Source organism: Schistocerca piceifrons, chromosome 1, assembly GCF_021461385.2.
Source record: "Schistocerca piceifrons isolate TAMUIC-IGC-003096 chromosome 1, iqSchPice1.1, whole genome shotgun sequence".
In the NCBI taxonomy this organism is placed as follows: Eukaryota; Metazoa; Arthropoda; class Insecta; order Orthoptera; family Acrididae; genus Schistocerca; species Schistocerca piceifrons.
In genome coordinates, this window is record NC_060138.1 from 430,167,094 (window position 1) to 430,188,374 (window position 21,281).

Below are 21,281 nucleotides of genomic sequence, written 5' to 3' on the forward strand. Positions count from 1 at the left end.
TAAGTCCAAATGGAGGATTTCTTTGTAATCATAAAGCAGTTATCATTCATATTAAAAAAAAAACCTACAAAATATCTAGAACTGCTCCCAAAATACAGCATTTTAAAATTTTTTCCAAAATTCCTATCTTCAAAATGGTATGCGCAGTGTCATCTTTGGAGGGCTGTATCTCAGAGCAGAAATTTTTTTTGTAGAAAACAAAAAAATACTTGTTCCTTACCTAGTCCTTCATTTTAACATATGCTAAATTCAATAACATCAGAGACTATGAAGGAAAGATTTTTTTCCTAGCCTGCCTGAATTGATATGAACTATGCCTCATCTTTTAATTTCTTTTTAGAACACTGCCTATTTTGTTCTAGCAATTTTCAGGTTCCTCTGCAATCCTCACAGAATTAAAATCTCATCAGTAAACGTTAAAGTTTTTATTTCTTCTCCGTGGACATTAATTACTTTTCAAGATGTCTCCTTAGTTTCCTTCACTGCTTGCTGCACGCACAGATTGAATAATGGCTTCAACCTTGGCTCTCTTTCATATCATTGTACTCTTATAACTGCTGTCTGATTTCTGTACAATTTGTAGATAACCTATCACTCCATGCCTTTCATCCCTATTATTTTCAGAATTTCTAGATGTGTTGGAGCTGTCAGAAATTTTCTGTAAATCTACAAATACTGTGAACATAGTTTTTCTTTGGTGCTTAGCTACCACGGGGCCCCAGTCTTTGCAGCATTTTTTCCCTTCCATGCTGCATGTATACCCTCTTGCTATTCTTTTTCCCCTCACTTGGCAGGGAACATGTCTGGGGTGTTACTGGGAATGTTCTGCGTTGTCTGTCGATGACGTAAGAACAGTCTCACCATTGTTTTTGCTTCCTTTTCCTTTCATTGTTTCCTTTCTCCTCTCGTTCCCCCACTTCGGTGTTTGAGGTTCCTCTTTTTCTTCTTCCTCCCTGTTCACTCCTGAAGGCTAGCCCATGCGTCTGACGCTTAACAGGTGAGTGGGTAATGCGTAATTCTCAGCCTCGGGTCGACAGGTAGGGTTTGCATGTACCCCCTGGTACAGGTCAGGCCCAGGGAGGGGTGATTGCCCGAGCTGCAACCTTCCCAAATTGCTGATTGGTGCCTCTGTCAGGTATTTGGGAGGTGTGACCTGAAGCATGAACAATCACCCATGCGGGTGCACCCCCTTGTGAAGGGGTCGTCCCCCCCCCCCCCCCCCCCCCCCCCAGTTGGAAGAGGAGCGTGCCAGTGGAGACACTGGCAATCATTGGGCATTTTCTCACAATGAGTCAATCATCTTCACAATCAACATCTACGAAAAGTAAACATAATGAGGCTAACAATTCAAAGACTCTTCCCACTGCATGACAGTTACTCATGGTCTCACGTACTGAAGACGGTCAGTCTTTGACCATGGTAAGTCCGTTTATTATTCAGAAAGGTGTTGCTGCAATTGCCGGCCCTGTGAAATTCTGCTCTTGTTTACGGACTGGCACTTTGTGTTTGGAGACTACTTCCGATTCTGAAGCATAACAACTGCTTGCTGCCTCGCTTCTCCACCGCTACCCTGTTCGTGTTGAGGCCCATAGAACTTTGAATTCTTCCCATGGTGTTATTTACACTAGACTGCTCAGCGATCTAACTGAGCCTGAAACTCAATTTTATCTCTCTGATCAGGGTGTCATTGCCATCCATCGGGTAATGAAAAAGGTAGATTCCTCCTTAGTGCCCACCCGCGTTCTTTTTCTCACCTTTGATAGAATGGTGCTTCCATCCAAGATCAAAGCAGGCTATGAAATTATCACAGTCCAGCTGTACATTCCGAGCTGAATGCGCTGCTAGCAGTGTCATTGTTTCAACCACACTAGAATGTCTTGTTGACACCCAGCCAAATGTGTAACCATTGGTAGGGATGCACTCGAGGGCGATTGTCTGCTTCCTTCTCCCTGCTGCATCAACTGCAGTGGTGGCCTCCTCTCAGGATTGTCCCTCGTATCTGGAAGAGTGGGCTGTGCAAGAGATCCGGGTAAAGGAAAAAGTGCCTTACCCAGTCACTCACAAGTTATTGGCTAGTTGCAAACCCTGCGTTCTCCTGTCTGGCACATATAGTTCTGTTCTTGTTACCCCTCGCTCCATGGAGGACATGGCAAGGCCACACAGATATGCAACCTCTCAATTCAGCTCTGAGGTTGTTAAGTACTTCCATGAAGACTTTCTACGTTCCTCCAGCGAACCAACATCTGAGTCTTCCTCTAACCGAAAAGGCTCGTAGAAGTTCACCAAAGGCAAATGGTCTTCTCCTTCACCGACTCAAAGATCCTCTTCGACAGTGTTGCCACGTGACACCTTAGCCAAGCCAGCCTCCATGTCAACGGTGCACACCACCAACTGTTTTCCAGCGTTGGACTCCACAGACCAACAGTACAAGCAAGCCGATGCTTCTGTGGACCCAATGGAGCAGGATCCTCCTGCTTCTGTGCCCTGTGGTAGTGACTCTTCACAGGCTTTTACTTGGCAGCCGCTGAGGTGACACCTCTACATCTCTTCTTCAGGACTCTCCTCCGAAGGAATGTTCACAGCATTTGCCCCCAAAGAGGATTTATGGCTGCTTTTAGCATCACTGTATCCCCTTGTACTCTGCCTTCAGGAAACGAAGTTGTGCCCTCATGACCGCATTGAGCTTTCACATTTCTTCCCCCTTCATTTTCACCTTCACCCTGAGGTCGGCATCCCATCTCATGGGGGCATCATGCTGCTCGTACAGGATGATGTTCATAGTCAACCCATCTCCCTGACTACCCAATGCCAAGCTGTTGCAGTTCGCCTTTTCCTTCCCCACCTGACTTTTTCCCTCTGTGCCATTTATGTCCCTTCATCATTCGATGTCACCAGAGCAGACTTCCTTCAGGTCATTGGGCAGATACCCCTCCCCCCCCCCCCTCCCCACTCCCATTTTTGCTACTCAGTGACTTTAATGCCCATCATCTCCTTTGGGGTTCTCCCACGACCTGTCAGAGGTACCCTCTTGGCTGATCTTCTTAACCACCATAAGCTCTTCTGCCTTAAGACTGGAGCACCCACTTTCCTTTCCGACTTCTCGCACACCTATTCCCAGTTGGACCTATCCTTCTGCACTGCCCAGCTTGCCCATCATCTTGAGTGGTCCCTTCTTTCTGATTCCTACTTGAGTGACCATTCCCCCGTGTGCTATTCGTTGCTGACTCCTACCCCACCTGCATACACACCTACACTTTCCTGGTGGGTGTGAACCCTTCACCAACTTGGCTTTGTGAAGCGATTCATGTTAACCTTGGCCTTCCTTCGCTTCCTAAGGCTACTACTCCAGCCTTGCTCTATCGCCTTAAGTTTCACGACCTTCCCATGGAACTTTGCGATAGTACCTGTGTCTACACTGAAGGCTCTCGGACTGACAGTGGGATTGGTTGTGCCTTTGTCATTGGCACCCATGTCTTTCAATATCAGCTTCTGGCACACTGCTCGTATTTATAGCTGAACTCTTCCCCTGTATTGGTCCACTGAGTACATCCGGTGACACAGACTTTTCAGTTGTGTCCTCTGCTCAGACTCACTCGGCGCTCTTCAAAGTCTGTATGTGCTGTAGGTTGCCCATCCCCTAGTGCAACGGGTCCAGGAAAACTGTCACCTGCTCACTCTTGGTGGAGCCACTGTGATGATTATGTGGGTTCCTGGTCATGTCGGTCTGCCAGGAAACGAGGCAGCTGATGCTGCTGCCATGCTGCAGTCCTCATACCTCAGCCTGCTAGTAACTATATTCCCTCCAGTGATCTCTGTGTTGCCATCTGTCAGGAGGTGGTGTCCCTTTGGCATCACCAATATGGTCCTCTCTTTACAGGAATAAGCTCTGGCTTATTAGGCCTCTACCAGAGGCTTGGACGACCTCCTCTCGGCTGTCCCATCGGGACGAGGTAATTTTAACTAGGCTGCATATTGGGCACTGCCTTTTTAGCCATCGTCATTTGATAAGCGGCACTACCCCACCACTTTGTACACATTGCGCCCAAGTTTTAACTGCCCATCACTTCCTGATGGAATGCCCATTTTTTTAACTGTTTACGTTCCCACTTGGGTGTGCCGTCTGAGTTATTGGCCATTTTAGCAAATGACGTGTTTTACTTTTTATCTGCCAAAGCAATATGGCGAAGACCATTTAGTTTTTGGACCTCTGTTTCTCTACGGTGTCTTTTTTAGCCCTTTCTCCATGTGCCTATTTTTAGCTGTTTTTTCTTGTGTCAGTGGGGACTGATGTTTAGTTGTCTTTTAACTCTTCTCTGTCTTCGTGTTCTATAGTTTTTGACTTGGGTGTGTATGACCACAGTTGCTTTTTGCACCCTAAAACAAAACAAAATCAAACCAAACCTTCTTTGTCCCATCTTCTAAGATACGCCATTTGGACATCATTGCCCTGGGTGTTCCTCTCTCCAGAATGCAGATTGATCTTCCTGAGGTCAGATTCTTTCCATTCTTCTGTAAATGATATGTAGTAGTGTTTAGCAACCAGTGACTTTTTATCAGAATTCTTACTATTCGTTGCTCAGGAGGTGAGCCATTATATTTAAAAACATTCAATTTGATTGACAATAAGGCCATCTGATTACAGTCTTGGTCTAACGGAAGATAACTTATACCCAGCTTACACGCAGAGGCAGTGGGCTAATTTGTAGTGAAGACATATTCTGGATAAACAAGGGTATATTATTTTGTTGTTTGCACAATTGTTTGCTAAATCTGTGATTGTTGATACCTGTGAAATCACAGAGCCATTATGCAGAGATCATCCAGAAGCGACAATGCCAATTGGTACACACATGAAGCACTAGATGCAGCAAGTTTTCATGTATTGTCACAAAAAAAAGCTAAACTCCTCCCTTTTATTGGCAAGACACATGTTGAATTTAGACTAGACAGAGTATTTTTTATTCCAGATTACATTTCTAAGATTACTTTCTTGATATTTTAAACAAGATTCCCGATTTTAAAGTTATGTATGCTCATGTTCCTGAACAAGAACACCCTTACCTCAAACAATGTTTTTCCCAACATTCCCGCCATGAATCACCTCTTCAGTGATGCTGTAGTGTTCAACGCTTAGTTTTTTGATATGCTAGGAGCACTGTAGCAAATGATCAGGTATTGAAATTTTTAGTCTCCTCTTAATTCCCTGAGTGCTATGTCCACCATACAGCACTTCTTCATAGTGGGTAAACAGTCCACGATATCAAAGATGCCCTCCTTCATCTGAAATCCCAGAAGAGAGGTGTTGTTCTCCCATGTACCAAGCCATGCGAGAATCTGTGGTAATTAGCAAATATTATAGTCAAAGATACTTGTGGGTTACCCAGTATGACTCAATGAAATTTCCCTGGGAATGCTGTAAGTTAATTGTTGTGGACTGTCATGTGTCTGTGGGAAGAAGAGTGACTCAGGATTTCAAATAATGAGGTGTTTGTTGATAAAATGGACTGTACCACTGTGACGTGACTTCTAGCTGCTGAGATATAGTCAAGTCCTCCTCACCCACCATTGAGTAGGGCACTGTTCTAACACACAGCTTCTCCATTACACAACATTACCATGTATCCTATCTTACAGGTGGAACTCATTTTAATGTTTTTGCAGCCTAACATTGCACCTAAATTGTTAAGTAGGAGATTTCTGTGTGTTTTCGGAGGGTGGCATTCTCATTCATTTTTGTACGTGTTCAGTTAGCATTAGTGTACTTATTTTTAACTGTATAATGTTACTAATTACTAATCTTGTGTACCTGAGAGCAAGTCAGTGTGTGGATCTGTCTGCAGCTGCAAGTGAATGAGTGCCATTTTAATTAAGATTTTATGTTATCAATGTCTGAATTTGAAAATTTAAGTCACATTTGTCACAACATTTTAGTTAGAGCACTGATAACTGTGTTGTTAAGTTTCATGTTGTAACCGCAACCATCATTACCAAATTGTCAAAGCTTCTATGTGTTACAGGAATGTGCAAAATCATATAAAGAATTTGGTATGATTATTAATTGCTTTTTTATCAGGGACAATTCTTTTTATAAACTTACATGAATGTCACATGTGTGGACAAATTAGTTCCAGTTTCTCCAACTTTCAAATGTGTGTGTGTGTGTGTGTGTGTGTGTGTGTGTGTGTGTGTGTGTTAGAGAGAGAGAGAGAGAGAGAGAGAGAGAGAGAGAGAGAGAGAGAGAGACCAATCTTGACACTTCTAATTTTATTTTTTATGTACTTCAGTGAGCATTGCAGTATGGTTGCAAAAAAGAAGAGAGCTCAAACGGAAATTGATAATACCTCCACTTCAGAAATAACAGTAAGAAAAAGGGTACGGTCTAATGAAAATGCTGGGAGTAGTGCAGTTGTGCCAAAAACTAAAGAGTCGTCAAAAACTGTTACCAAATCTAAAAAAGGCACAGTGTCTAAAGATAAGGTGGAAGATCTAATTGAAAGGGCTGAGGAGGAGTACGTTGATGATGTACGGACTCACAACAACAACTCAGTTTTAGCTGATGATGGTAAGTAATGCTACTTTGCATAACAGTCTGCATACTTTCTTTCTAAAGACATGTAATTGCCTTTTCCAGTGTTGATTTGTTTGCCAGTTATACACTGATCGGCCAGAACATTATGACCACTTATCTAATAGCCAGTATGTCCACCTTTGGCATGGATAACAGCTGCAACGCATTGTGGCATGGAAGCAGTGAGGCATTGGCAGATCACTGGAGCCACCACATCTGTGCTCACAAGTTACCTAATTCCTGTGAATTCCAGGGAGGGGGCCAATTAGCTCTGATGCCATGTTCAATCAAATCTCAGATGCGTTCAATCAGGTTCAAACCTGGCAAGTTGGCTGGCCAGCACATAAATTGGAACTCACCACTGTGTTCCTCAACCTACTCCATCACACTGCTGGCCTTGTGACATGGTGCATTATCTTGAAAAATGCCACTGCTATCTGGAAAAATGATCTTCATGAAGGGGCTTACGTGGCCTGCAACCAGTGTATGATACTCCTTGGCTGTCATGGTGCTTTGCACAAGCTCCACTAGACCTATGGATGCCCACATGAATGTTCCCCAGAGCATAATGGAGCCACCACCATGTCCCACAGCACAGGTGTCAAGGAACGGTTCTCCTGGAAGATAACAAATTTGCATTGGCATGATGAAGAAGGTATCAGGATTCATCAGATCATGCAATGCTCTGCCACTGCACCAACGTCCAGTGCCGATGGTCACATGCCCATCTCAGTCATAGTTGCTGATGTCATGGTGTTAACATTGGAACATGCATAGGTCATCGACTTGGAGGCACATTGTTTGGAGTGTTCAGGAAACTGTGTGTTCAGACACATTTTCACTCCGCCCAGCATTAAAGTCTGATGTTAGTTTCGCCACAGTTTTCTGCCTGCTTTGTTTTACCAGTCTGCCCTGCCTACAGTGTCTGACATCTGTAATGAGGGGTGCTCACCCAGTCCCATGAAATCTGGGCATGGTCTCACCTGGGTTTCGCCAAGTGTTGAAGACACACACCACAGCACTCCTTGAACAGCCAACAAGTTGTACAGTTTCTGAAATGCTTATGCTGAGCCTCCAGGCCATCACGAACTGCCCTTGGTCAAACTCGGATAGATCGCATGCCTTCCCCTTTCTACACATAGACAGCACACTCTCTGATACTACGTGCATTGTGCATGTGTCTGAATAGCAGTCATTCCTTGCCAGGTGATGCTGCTATCGCTTGGACAGGTTCATGTTGATAGGAGGTCGGTGACCATAATGTTCTGGCTGATCAGTGTATTTCTCCCATTATTATTTATGTATTATTTTGATTAATATAATGCTATCAACATTATAGGCTCAGCACGACAACTCAAAAAAATCTTAATTTATGTGAAATGAAATTGGTAAATTGAACTTCAGAAATCCTAATTAAAATGTTACAAAACTGTGAAATATGGATATAATAGCTATTTTTAATGAAACAGTATCTCATTAAAACAGTAATATAAAGAAAAAGTGGCAACTTAACCATCAGTTAAGAGTGGGCAAGTTCACCTGTTCCATTGACATTACATTTTGTCTTTAATTTGTGTGTCTAGCATTATTGTACATTTTGTTCAAGATGCATTTCTGTTTTTTTGTATCTGATCTGTCCCTTTTTTCCCCCTGCAGACAAAATGGATGGCTCTGGATCCTTGTTGTAAATATTGGTGGTGCTATGGGCAATTTACACCATTTTGTCTTGATAAGAATTGCCTTGTTACTATCATAAAATGTTTAAACTTACTACAATTTTTTTTCAACTTCACATAAGAAAGGATGTAATATGGCCAGATCAACAATCATACTCTTATTAAGTTGTTCGCAGTGCAGCATTTTTCATAAGACAAATGAGTTGTATCTATGTGGGGGCTTTCAATAAGTAATGCAACATTATTTTTTCCTCAGAAAACTTTGGTTGAAAAAACTGTAATTTTGTTTGTGATGTCCTTGAACATTTGCACATTATCAAATATTTCCAGTAATTCCCAGATGATGATAGCTCTACAACTAGTCTTGAAAGTGGCATCTGCAAATGAGGTACGTTCCAAGCAAAGTGTCATAACCCGACGTAGGTCTCAACATATTTACTCGGATCACCATTAGATCAGAGGATTGTAGGTCATTTGTTGGTACATGAGTGGCTTCGTACAGGGGTGAAACAGCAACGGATTCAAGCTGAGGTCTCTGTGATTAGAGACGGTACAGAATGACTTGCATGTTAAGCTAAGGAAGTAGATATGGTGGTGATAAGGAAATGAGACTGTGTTGTGGTTTGGCTTACTGGTGTGCTTTTTATATTTTCTTCATGTATTTGCAGTGAACATGCATGAAAGCAATGACACTAGTTTATAAATTCAGTAAGTGCAGAACATAATAGTCTTACTAGTGTTTCCACACATTAACCAGAACAAATGGCCACCATGACTTATAACTTGCTTAAGCTTCGCATATACACAGTAGCATATGCTACTGCTGGCCATGAACCATGGAAGTGCCAGATTATGTTGTTCTGAATGAACCCTTAGGTTCAAGTGCTCGTCAAAATGAGAGTGACATACAGACAGTTACATGTCGACAACTGTATGAAGGAAACCAATAACCGTAGTACAGAGGTACATAAAAGGAAGCTGTGCAAGTCATTCTTAGTGTAAAAGCTTAACAGAGTTTAATCTCTCTCACATAGTATCTGCTGCAGACTTGTTTATCAAAGACTGTCCCCCCGCCCCCCATGGGTCCGGGGTTTAGAATGGGCCTGAGGTATTCCTGCCTGTCGTAAGAGGCAACTAAAAGGAGTCTCACATGTTTTGGCCTTTATGTGATGGTTCCTTGTAGGGTTTGATCTCCATTTTTCAAAATGTTCCCAAAGAGCGATCCAATTGGTGAAGGGTGCATTAAATGGTGCATAGTGTTCATTATACAGTGAGACATCTCACATTCTTCATCGACATGGCTCTGCACTTCCGCTCATTCTCCAGCTGTTGAGCGAGGTCGCGCTCCTGGGTGCGATTTCCTCCAACCTCTGTGCAGTATACCTTTCTGCACTGTCGATGATAATGGACTTCTTAGCTCGTTTGTGCCTGATATCCAGGACGGTAGCCAGTCCGTTGTGGTGGGGCCGCCATGTACCCTGTTGGTAGTAGCCCCCTGACCACACAGGGACCGCTCTGCTGATGCCTGCACCGTTAACTCCCCACGTATGCCAAGGATGCCCGTCACTCTGGGGCATCAGGACTCCCAGCAATGGCCATCCTGCCAGGTGACACCCATGGGGAAAGCCCCTGGTCGTAGTGGGTGGCATCAGGGCAGATGACACGCCATGAAGTGTAGTACGTCATCTCTTGTGGGTGGTCAAACACCAGCAGTCTCCAAGTGGTCAACGTCTAACTTCAATGCTAAGAAATATGACCCCAAATCGTTTGTGTCCCCTCTCCCCCCCCCCCCCACCCCTACCCCCACCCCTCCCGGCCACACCATGGGAGGAACGCCAGGCTATGGTTAGCAGCAAAGCTTATTCACCCTTGTACATTATATGTACGAGAGTTGATGGGGTCTTTCTTGTCGATGAAGCCTCAGTTTTTTGTGGAGCATTTAGAGGACAGGTTTGGGGAGATGGAGGGCTTGTCCAAAATGTCAGGGTTGGTCTTGGTCAAAACAGCATCCTCTGCCCAGTCATAGGCACTACTCGCATGTGACAAGCTGGGGGATGCTTCTGTTTCCATCACACCCCATAAGAGCTCAAATATGGTCCAGGATATCATATTTCATAGAGACCTTCTTTTGCAGTCTGATGATGAGGTGTACGCCAGTTTAGAGTGGTGGGGTGTCCATTTCATCCGGCACATCCACCGGGGTCTGAGGGATAATCAGGTTACCACCGATGTCTTCATCTTGGCCTTTGAGTGTGACACATTACCAAAGAAGGTCAAGGTGATGGTTTACGACTGTGATGTAAAGCCATATATCCCTTCCCCGATGCGGTGCTTTAAGTGCTGGAAGTTCAGCCATATGTATTCCCACCGTACTTCCAGTGTCACCTTTCAGGATTGTGGACATCCTTCACATCCCAAAACTCCCTGTGCCCGCCTCTGGTCTGTGTCAACTGCGGAGAGCACCATTTGCCTTGCTCACCAGACTGCAGGATTCTCCAGAAAGAAAGAAATTTAATGGAATATGAGACCCGGGACCGACTGACCTACACTGATGCTAAGAGAAAATATGAGAGGCTACATCCTGTGCATATGACGTCAACATACGCCACCACTTTGACAACGGTTCTACCATCTTCCTATCCGCCGCGTACAGTTGGCTCTCAGAGCTGTCAGACTCCATCTGCCCGCTTGATGGTGTGGGGCACTTCCCTCCCTGTTGCTCCTGCGCAACCTACTTCAGGAGCAACACCCCCTGAACCATTGGGCACGTCAGTCCCCACTTCTCAGCCAGAGAAGCGTAAGTCTTCTTCGGCTCCTCTCACCAGGAACGGATCCCTTGGGTCACTCCCTTCCCAGGTTCCTACCAGTGGCAAATTTGACACCCGCCAGTGGCTGAAGCAACCACAGGTAGCTGGTTGTAGAGCTTCACGGTCCTCATTAGTCCCTGAGACTAAATCAGTGAAGCCCTCTCAGCCGGACAAACCCAAGAAGCGTCTAAAAAGAAAAAGGCCCCCAAGAACCAAGGGAATGCGGTGGCACCCACACCACCACTACCTACAAGCTCTGTGTCTGAGGATGAGGTGGAGGCCCTCAGACACAATGGCTGTCATCCATACATGTACTCATCGGGTGGCAGCAGTTGACCCTGAGGTGTTGACTGCCTCATTGAGTGTTTCATGCCTTCCCAGTCTCACGATCACGTAATCCTCCTTTGGAATTGTGGCAGTTTTTTCCACCACCTGGCTGAGCTACGGCAACTGTTTAGCTTTACACCTGCTTTCTGAATTCCCCTCCAGGAAAACTGGTTCCCGGCAATGTGGACTCCTGCCCTTCATGACTATAAGGGATATTACAGGAACCATAGTGACTATAATAGTGTGTCAAGTGGAGTTTGCGTCTATGTCCTGAACTCGGTATGTAGTGAACCTGTGCCCCTTAAAGCCCCTCTTGAAGCTGTGGATGTCAGGATAAGGAATACACAGGAAATAACTGTCTGCAATGTATATCTTCCTCCAGATGGTGCAGTACCCCTGAACGTATTGGCTGCACTGTTTGATCAATTCCCTAAACCTTTCCTACTTTTGGGAGATTTTAACGTGCATAACCCCTTGTGGGGTGGCACCGTGCTTACTGGACAAGGTAAGGAGGTCGAAAATTTACTATCACAACTCGACCACTGCCTCTTAAATACAGGTGTCCCCACACATTTCAGTGCGGCACATATTCGGCCATTGATCTATAAGTTTGCAGTCCTGGCCTTCTCCCATCTATCCACTGGAGAGCACATGATGACTTGTGTGGCAGTGACCACTTCCCTATCTTCCTGTCACTCCCCAGGCATCATGCCCATGGATGCCTACCCAGGTGGGATTTAAACAAGGCAGACTGGGAAGCCTTCATCTCTGCTGTCACCGCTGAATCTTCCCCACATGGTGCCATCAATGTTATCATTGAGCAAGTCACTACAATGATCGTTTCTGCGATAGAAAACACGATCGCCGCTCATTCTTTATGGTGCCCGCGGCGAAAGAAAGTCCCTTGGTGGTTGCTGGAAGTCGCTGAGGCAATTAAAGAGTGTTGGTGAGCTCTATAGCGGCATAAAAGGCACCCTGCCCTAGAGCACCTAATAGCCTTTAAACGGCTTCGTGCCCGCATTCGCCAGCTTATAAAGTGACGGAAAATGTTGGGGGAGGTACGTGTCGACCATTGGCTGCCATACGTCACCTTCCCAAGTGTGGATGAAGATCAGACATCTTTTTGGGTACCAGACCCCAACAGGTGTCCCTGGAATTAACATCAGTGGTGTGTTATCTACCAACGCAAAAGCGATTGCCGAGCACTTTGCTGAGTACTGTGCTTGAGCCTCTGCGGTGGATAACTATCCCCCAACCTTCGCGCTCTCAAATGGCGAATGGAAGAGGAAGTCCTTTTGTTCACTACGAGCCACAGTCAACCCTACAATACCCCATTTACAGAGTGAGAGCTCCTCAGCGCCCTTGCACAATTCCCCGCACAGCTCCTGGCCAGATTGGATCCACAGTCAGATGATTAAACATCTCTTGTCTGACTAAAAGCGGCATCTCCTCATCATCTTCGATCAGATCTGGTGCAATGTCGTTTTTCCATTGTATGGTGGGAGCGCACCATCATTTCGGTGCCCAAACCCAGTCAAAACCTGCTTGATGTGGGTAGCTACCAGCCCATCAGCCTTACCAACTTTCTTTGTAAGCTGCCAGAACGTATGGTGTGTCGGCAGTTGGGTTGGGTCCTAGAGTCACGTGGCCTACTGGCTCCATGTCAGAGCAGTTTCCATCAGGTTCACTCTACCACTGATAATCTTGTCCACCTCAAGTCTGCCATCCAAACAGCCTTTTCCAGATGCTAACATCTGGTTGCAGTCTTTTTTGACTTACGTAAAGCAAACAACATGACCTGGCAACATCATATCTTTGCCACATTGTATGATTGGGGTCTCCAGCCCCCCGTCCGATTTTTATCCAAAACTTCCTGTCGCTCCGTACTTTCCATGTCCAAGTCGGTGCCTCCCATAGTTCCCCTGTATTCAGGAGAAGGACGTTCTGCAGGGCTCTGTATTGAGTGTGTGTCTATTTTTAGTGGCTATTAACGGTCTAGTAGCAGCTGTAGGGCCATCGGTCTCACTTCTGTATGCAAATGACTTCTACATTTCATACTGCTCCTCCAGTACTGGTGTTACTGAGCAGCGCCTACAGGGAGCCATTCACAAGGTGCAGTCATGGCTTCCAGTTTTCAGCTGCGAAGTCGTGTGTCATGCATTTCTGTCGGCATTGCACCGTTCCTCCAGAACTGGAACTTTACCTTAATGACAACCCACTCACTGTTGTGGAGACATATTGATTTTTAGGACTTGGCTACTTCACCTTCGTCAGCTTAAGCGGAAGTGCTCAGTGTCCTGGTGGAGGCCAGAGTGCCTCCATTGAAGATTAAGTGTGCCCAACTGCTCACCAGTTATGTTGCACACCTTGGTAGTTCTCCTGTGCATCCGAATTACCATCTCCTTCTCCCACTCACAGCGTTTCATCTCCCGCATCGGCAGCCCAGGTCAGGGCTTACACATGCGGTTCGTGTCCGGTCCCTTCTGTCTGAACTGGAGTCTTTCCCATTTACCGCCTCTCCTCGAGGTCCATTCACATACACCTCCTTGGTGTACACCTAAGCTGCAGATTCTTCTGGATCTTTCACATGGCCCTAAGGACTCTGTTAACCCTGTGGCTCTCCACTATCACTTCCTCTCGATTCTCGTCATGTACCAGGGCCATGAAGTGGTTTACACCAGTGGCTCGATGGCTGATGGTGATATAGGCTTTGCATATGTTCATGGAGGACATATTGAACAGCACTCCTTGCCATATGGCTGCAGTGTTTTCACTGCAGAGCTGGTGGCCATATCTCGTGCTCTTGAGCACATCCGCTCATGCTCTAGCAAGTCATTTCTTCTGTGTACTGACTCCTTAAGCAGCCTGCAAGCTATCGACCAGTGCTACCCTTGCCATCCTTTGGTAGCGTCCATTCAGGAATCCATCTATCCCCTGGAACGGTCCCGTCATTCAGTGATGTTTCTGTGGACCCCAGGACACGTCTGAATCACAGGCAATGAATTTTCCAACAGGCTGGCCAAACAGGGTACGTGGAAACCGCTTCTTGAGACTGGCATCTCCGAAACTGACCTGTGTTCTGTATTATGCTGCAGGGTTTTTTGGCTTTGGGGGTCGGAATGGCATAACAGTACGCACAACAAACTGTGTGTTCTTAAGGAGACTACGAATGTGTGGAAGTCTTCCATGTGATACTCTCGCAGGGAATCAGTTGTCCTTTGCTGGCTTTGAATTGGCCATACGTGGCTAACGCATGGTTACCTACTGTGCCATGAGGACCCACCTCAGTGTTGCTGTAGCTCACAAATGATGGTCGCCCACCTCTTGCTGAACTGCCCACTTTTAGCCACTCTGCGGCGGATTTTTAACTTTCCCAGCACCCTACCTGTGGTTTTGGGCAGCAATGCCTCAACAGCAGCTTTAGTTTTATGTTTTATTCATGAGGGTGGCTCTTATCATTTGATCTAAGTTTTAGCACATGTCCTTTTTCCCTCTGTGTCCTCCACCCTAGTGCTTTTAGGGTGGAGGTTTTAATGTGTTGCAGAGTGGCTGGCTTCTCCTTTTTGTTGTCAGGGTCAGCCAGCCATGGTAATCTGCTCTCTTGTTTTGATGTCTTCTACAAGTTTCTTGCATGTCTCTGTAGTTTTCTTGTCTGATTTTGCCCATTTTAGTGTTTGTTGCCCTTCTGTCATTCTTGTGGTTTTCTCCTTTCTTCCAGGTGTGTTTTGTAAGTTTCAATTATTTTGCTTCCACCTTTGTGGAGTTATTTTAATCGGAACGAGGGACCGATGATCTAGCAGTTTGGCCCCTCCCCTCCTCTTAAACCAACCAACCAAGACTGGCAGGAATTCTTCTGCTCACTGGAACTCTTCTGCTTGCTGGAACCCTTTGGCTTGCAGGAAGTCTCCCTTGCTTGACATTTAAGGGCTTCTACTTATGGCATTTTGGGCTGTTTGGTTACAGCTGATAGATTCCTGTGTCAGTTTTTTTACCTACATCTCGCAGTCAGTTATTTTGCCAAAGCATTTGAGCTCTTAATAAACTGACGAAAGCAGTTTGCACTTTATGTCTCTATCAAAGTTACAGTGCTTGCAGCGAATATTCATACTTAATTTTTTTGGTGTGTGTGTGAGTGTGTGTGTGTGTGTGTGGGGGGGGGGGGGGGGGGTCTGCCTTCAGCATTTGATCATTATGAAAAAACTTTTATTGAATGACCGTCGCAAATATTCACTGTTGTTGGCAGAATGTCTACAGACACCAGGTAGTGGATAAAAGCACAGTAAGTCACTGGCTGAAGCATCTGTCATCCACAGAAAAATGACGAGGAAATTTGTCTGATCTTCCATGTGTGGGGAGGCTGCACACAACTCCGATGCTTGCAATGTTGCAGTGCGTGGACATTCTTTATTTGAGGCGATCGATGAATAACAATCAAGCAACACGGTGCTTAACTTGACATCTCTATTGGTTCTGTAGTCACTTGGTACAGCAGTTAGTGTATGCAAAGGATTGCGTTTCCTTGAACCCTGACTGAAGAGCACAAACAGGAAAGAAGGAACAAATATATCATATTGCTTGCTCATTATAAGGCTGATGATGATGTTTTCTTGTCGAACCTTTTTCCGGAGTGCCATCACACGATGTCACCTTCGAAGAAGTAATGCAAAACTATACCTTAATCTGGTCAAGACATGGCTACAGTAAAAGGACTCATAATAAAATGAGCAACTCTGAAGTCTGTTGTGAGATTCTTAGGAAAGTGGAGGAAAATTACTGCATGGTCTTGGGCACAAAAATGTGACACACTTCTCCATCTCTACAATATCACAAGGACACAAACAAGTCTGTGCACCCAAGAGGAGATCACACAAATTCGGTGAACTGTTCTTCCTCATCTGTCCTACAGTCTAGATGTCGCATCTTTGGATTTCTATCTCTTTGAACTACTGAAGGATGGACTCTTTGGGAAGTACTAGAACAATTATGCAGCAAAAAGTTGGCTAAGATACAGACCAGTAGAGTGGTACCCTGATGATGCACAGACTCGCACATTATGGTGGCATAAAGCCATGGAATGCATTGGAAAATAAGGTTTAATAGTCAAAGAATGGGGGAACAGTCTTGTGCAGTGGTTCCCCACCTTTCTTAGACCATTAGCTAGTACACTCACTGCCCTACATCCCCCTCCCCACCCCCTTTCCCCCACACTATTACCAACTTTAGCACCTAACTAAGCTGTAGAATGAAAGACTTTTCCTGTAAAACTTTTATTTTTAATACAATGAAAGATGAATGGCATTTAGCTGTGTGTGTGTGTGTGTGTGTGTGTGTGTGTGTGTGTGTGTGTGTGTGTGTGTGCGTGTGCGTGCGCGTGCGTGCGTGCGTGCGTGCGTGTGTGTGTGCGCGCGCGGGGGGGGGGGGGGTTGACATTTGTTACATAATGTACTTCCCCTGCATTACTACTTTCCATTGCAGCATTTTCTTGGCCTGCACATTGCAATGCCATTTAAAATCAAGCACGTTAAAACCTGCGCACTATACTTACTGTTTATAAATCGCTTGATTGCTGCACTCGTTATTTCTGAACTGCAAGACTTCAGACTGTTGATGCTTTGTGTGGTCAGCAGCAACAACAATAATAATAATAATAATAATAATACTGTATACAGCATCCTTATGTAGTTATTGCTGTGTTGTGCTGTCAATTAATTCATTTATCTGTTTCAAAATGAGTAATGAAGCAATTTCTGGACTACTGCAGGTACTAACTACAACATAGAGAAGACATTTGCTTGAGATATTTAGCATTTGTTACATATATGTATTAGAGTCTTACGAATTGCGATAACAATAATAATTTAGTGTAACCCTTGGGGGGGAGGCGGCGGAGGGGTAATTACCCCAGGTTGGGAACCACTGGTATAGTGTATATAAATCACGAATAAAACCATACTGCTTTGAGAAAGTGTCATATTACTTATTGAAGGATCCTCATAGATAATGAAAACAAATGAGAAACCAATTTTGAAATATCTAAAGTAGAAATAACTCTTACAAATACATTGATTATCCATAAGAAATGTGGGTAAGGTGACAGAGTTTGAGCTTAACAATAGCAGAAGTAATTCTCTCCAATAGAAAATGATGCACTGTGAAGGAATTATGCGAATGGGACAAAAATTGGTAGATGTGATGTACAGACAAACAAATGAACACAATTTAAGAAAAGTGGATGATTTATTTAAGAGAAAGGGCTTCACAATTTGAGCAAGTCAGTGACTCATTGGTCCACCTCTGGCCCTTATGCAAGCAGTTATTCGGCTTGACATTGATTGATAGAGCTGTTGGATGTCCTCCAAAGGAATACTGTGCCAAATTCTGTCCATTGAAAGCGTTAGATGGTCAAAATCCTGAGCTGGTTGGATGCTCCAAATGTTCTCAACCGGGGAGAGATCTGGTGACCTTGCTGCCAAAGATAAGATGTGGCAAACACAAAGACTAGCAGTAAAAACTCTCGCCATGTGCGGGCAGGCATTATCTTGCTGAAATATAGGCCCAGAATCCGTTACCGTGAAGGGCAACAAAACAGAGCATGGAAAATCGTCAACACACTTCTGTGCTGTAAGGGTGTCATAGATTGACAATCAAAGGGTTCCTGCTATGAAAAGAAATGGCACCCCATCACTCCTGTTTTTCAGGCCTTACAGTGGGTGATGTTCATATTAGTATCCCACCACTGGTTAGGCCATCACCAGACACCTCTTCGGCCTGAAATCTCTGTGACTGGTGTAGAATTGTCTTCAGTGACATGTTCTGCTTTGAACTGAGCCCCAGTGACCGGCAAAGACTTGTCTGGAGACACCTCTGACAAGCAGTGGGATACCAACCTAAACGTCACTCGCCCTATGGCCTGACAACCAGGAGTGATAGTCTGGGGTTCCATTTATTTTCGTAGCAGACCCACTTGTTGTCATCTGCACCACCCTTACAGCGCAGTGATACATCAACTATATTCTACGCCCCATTTTGTTGCCCTTTATGGCAAGGCATTCTTGGCTTACATTTCAGCAAGATAATATTCACCTGCACATGGTGAAAGTTTCTACTGCTTGTCTTTGTGTTTTCCAAACCCTACCTTGACCAGCAAGGTCATGGATCTTTCCCCAGTTGAGAATGGTTGAAGCATTATGGGCAGGGCCCTCAAACTATCTCAAGATTTGGACAATCTAACATACCAATTGGACAGAATTTGGCACAATATCCCTCAGGAGGACACACAATAACTCTGTCAGTCAATACCAAGCCAAATAACTGCTTGCATAAGGGCCAGAGGTGGACCAATGCATTTTTGACTTGCTCAATTTGTGAAGCTCTTTTTCTTGTATAAATCATCCAATTTTCCTGAAATTGTAATCATTTGTTTGTCTGTACATGTACATCACATCTACCAATTTCTGTCCCATTCAGGTAATTACTTCATAGTACATCGCTTGTGTTGTTGTTGTTGCTACTATTTCTGTAGCACAATTGAAGCATTATGATTATGTCTGCTTGTTCTTCGTGTGGTGAAGATATGTTGTATTATAACATGGGGAAGGCACCTTTTCCTTGACAGCTTCATCATGGGGAAGGCACCTTTTCCTTGACAGCTTCATTCCCGTTTCATTCTTAGTCTGCTCACACTTTTCCAGTTTCTTTTTTTATATGTTCTAATTCTGTGAGTTAGTCTGGTGCGGTCTCCCTTCACAGTCAAGCAGTCACCAATGTCTGATTACTATATGTAACATCTGCTCTTGAGCCTCTGTACCACTAAGGATTTATTATGAGGCAGAAATAATGTTCTCAAAATGCACAGTAAGTTTTTGATTGCTGTCATGTAAGTGAAAACATGTGACATCTCTTTTTGGTTTGCTATAGTGAAGCTTGTAACAGTATTATGCAAGCGTGCTATAAATGCTACAATAATAGGACACACAAAATCTCATCAGTCTTTTGATAGGTTCGTTGCAGCCTACCATGAATTCTTCTATTGTGCCAAACTCTGCAATTCAGAGTAGCACTTGCACCATATGTTCTCAATTATTTGTTGGATATGTTCCAATCTCTGTCATCTCTTACAGTTTTTACTCCCTGAAGCTTGCCCTAGTATCACTGAAATTATTGCCTGATGTCTTAACAAATGTTCTGTCATCTTGTCTCTTCTTCTTGTCAATGTTTTCTGTGTGTTCGTATCTTTGCCTATTGTATGAAGAACCTCTGTATTCTCTATCTTTTCATTCCACTTAAGTTTAAACACCTTTCTATAGCAGTAAATCTCAAATGTTTTGATTCACTCTTTTTTCCCTATTTTCCCACCTCTGTAAATCTCAAATGTTTCGATTCTCTCTTTTTCCCTATTTTCCCACCACCCATGATTCACTACCGTCCAATGCTGTGCTCCAAATGTGTATTCTCAGAAACTTCTTCCTCAAATTAAACCTGACATCAGATACCAGCAGACTCCTCTTTACCAGTGTGCCCTCTTTTCTTGTGCTAGTCTGCCTTTTATGTTATATTTGCTTCATTTGTCATGTGTTGTTTTGCTTCCAAGGTAGCAAAATTCCTTATCTTTACCTACTTTGTAGTCTCCACTTTGATGATAAGCTTATTGCTTATCTATTTTCTGCTACTCCTCATTACTTTCATCTGTCTTCAGTTTACTCCGAATCCAGATTTTGTATTCAGACTGTTCATTGCATTCAACGAGTCCTTTAATTCTTCTTCACTTTGACTGAGGATAGCAACAGCATCATCAAATCAAACCATTTATATCCTTTTACCCTGAATTTTAATCCTACTCTTAAACCTTTATTTTATTTCCATCTTTGTTTCTTTGATGTTTAGATTGAACTGCAGGGAGACTACATCCCTGTCTTACAACCTTTTTAATCTGAGCACTTCATTTTTGTTCTTCTATTCTTATTGTTCCCTTTTGATTCTTTTACATATTGTATATTATTCATCTTTCTGTACAGCTTACTCCTAGTTTTCTCAAAATTTTGAACATCTAGCACCATTTATATTTTCAGGTTAATAAATCCTATGAACGTGTCTTGATTTTTTCTTAAGTCTAGCTTCCATTATCAATCACAAAGACATAACTGCTTCTGTGGTGCTCCTGCCTTCTAGAAAGCCAAACTGATCATCAGCTAGAGATCTTCAGTCTTGTTTTTTTTCTATTTTTCTGTATATTATTCTTGTGAGCAACTTAAATGCGTGAGTTATTAAGGTGATTACATGACAGGTCTTGCACTTATCTGTACTTGCTGTCTTTGGCATTGTGTGGATGACAGTTTTCTGAAAGTGTTGGGGAATGTCTCCAGGCTCACAGATTATATCTCCACACCTGTTTGAATAGTAACTCTGTTGCCACTTGCCACAGTGGTTTTATGAATTTCTGAGGAATGTTATCTACCCCTTCTGTCTTATTTCATCACAAGTCTTCCAGATATCTGTTAAAGTCTTCACTCTAAAGCTGAACCCCTATGTCTTCCATATTGACACCCATTTCATCCTTGCTCATGTCATCAGACAAGTGCTCCTCCTTGTAGAGTTCCTCAGTTTACTCTTTTCTTGATGTCCTTGCTTTTAATTTTACGACATTGTTGTTTTGACATTTCTGTATGCTGAATCAGTCCTTCCAATGACCATTTCTTTTTCAATTTTTTCACATTTTTCCTGCATTCATTCTGTCTTGGCTTCCCAGAATTAATATTTATTTCATTTGTAGCTAACTTATATTTCTGTACTCCTGAAATTCTGTGGCTTTTTTTTATTTTTATTTTTTTTAAATTGATCAATTAATTTATTTCTTCTGTTATCCAAGACTTATTCACAGTTGCCTTCCTTGTACCTATGTCTGTT

At 43.8% G+C, this 21,281-nt stretch overlaps 1 protein-coding gene across 9 annotated transcripts in view; it reads left to right on the forward strand.

The window, feature by feature from the left end:
- The window catches only part of LOC124790314 (nucleolar transcription factor 1-A-like), a 210,033-nt gene that overhangs the window by 58,206 nt on the left and 130,546 nt on the right, over window positions 1-21,281 (forward strand). For all 9 annotated transcript variants that reach the window (XM_047257773.1, XM_047257776.1, XM_047257782.1 and 6 more), the window contains one exon: window positions 6,285-6,562. In XM_047257773.1, the coding sequence (XP_047113729.1) occupies window positions 6,285-6,562 (278 nt within the window). The remainder of the gene's footprint in view (window positions 1-6,284; window positions 6,563-21,281) is intronic.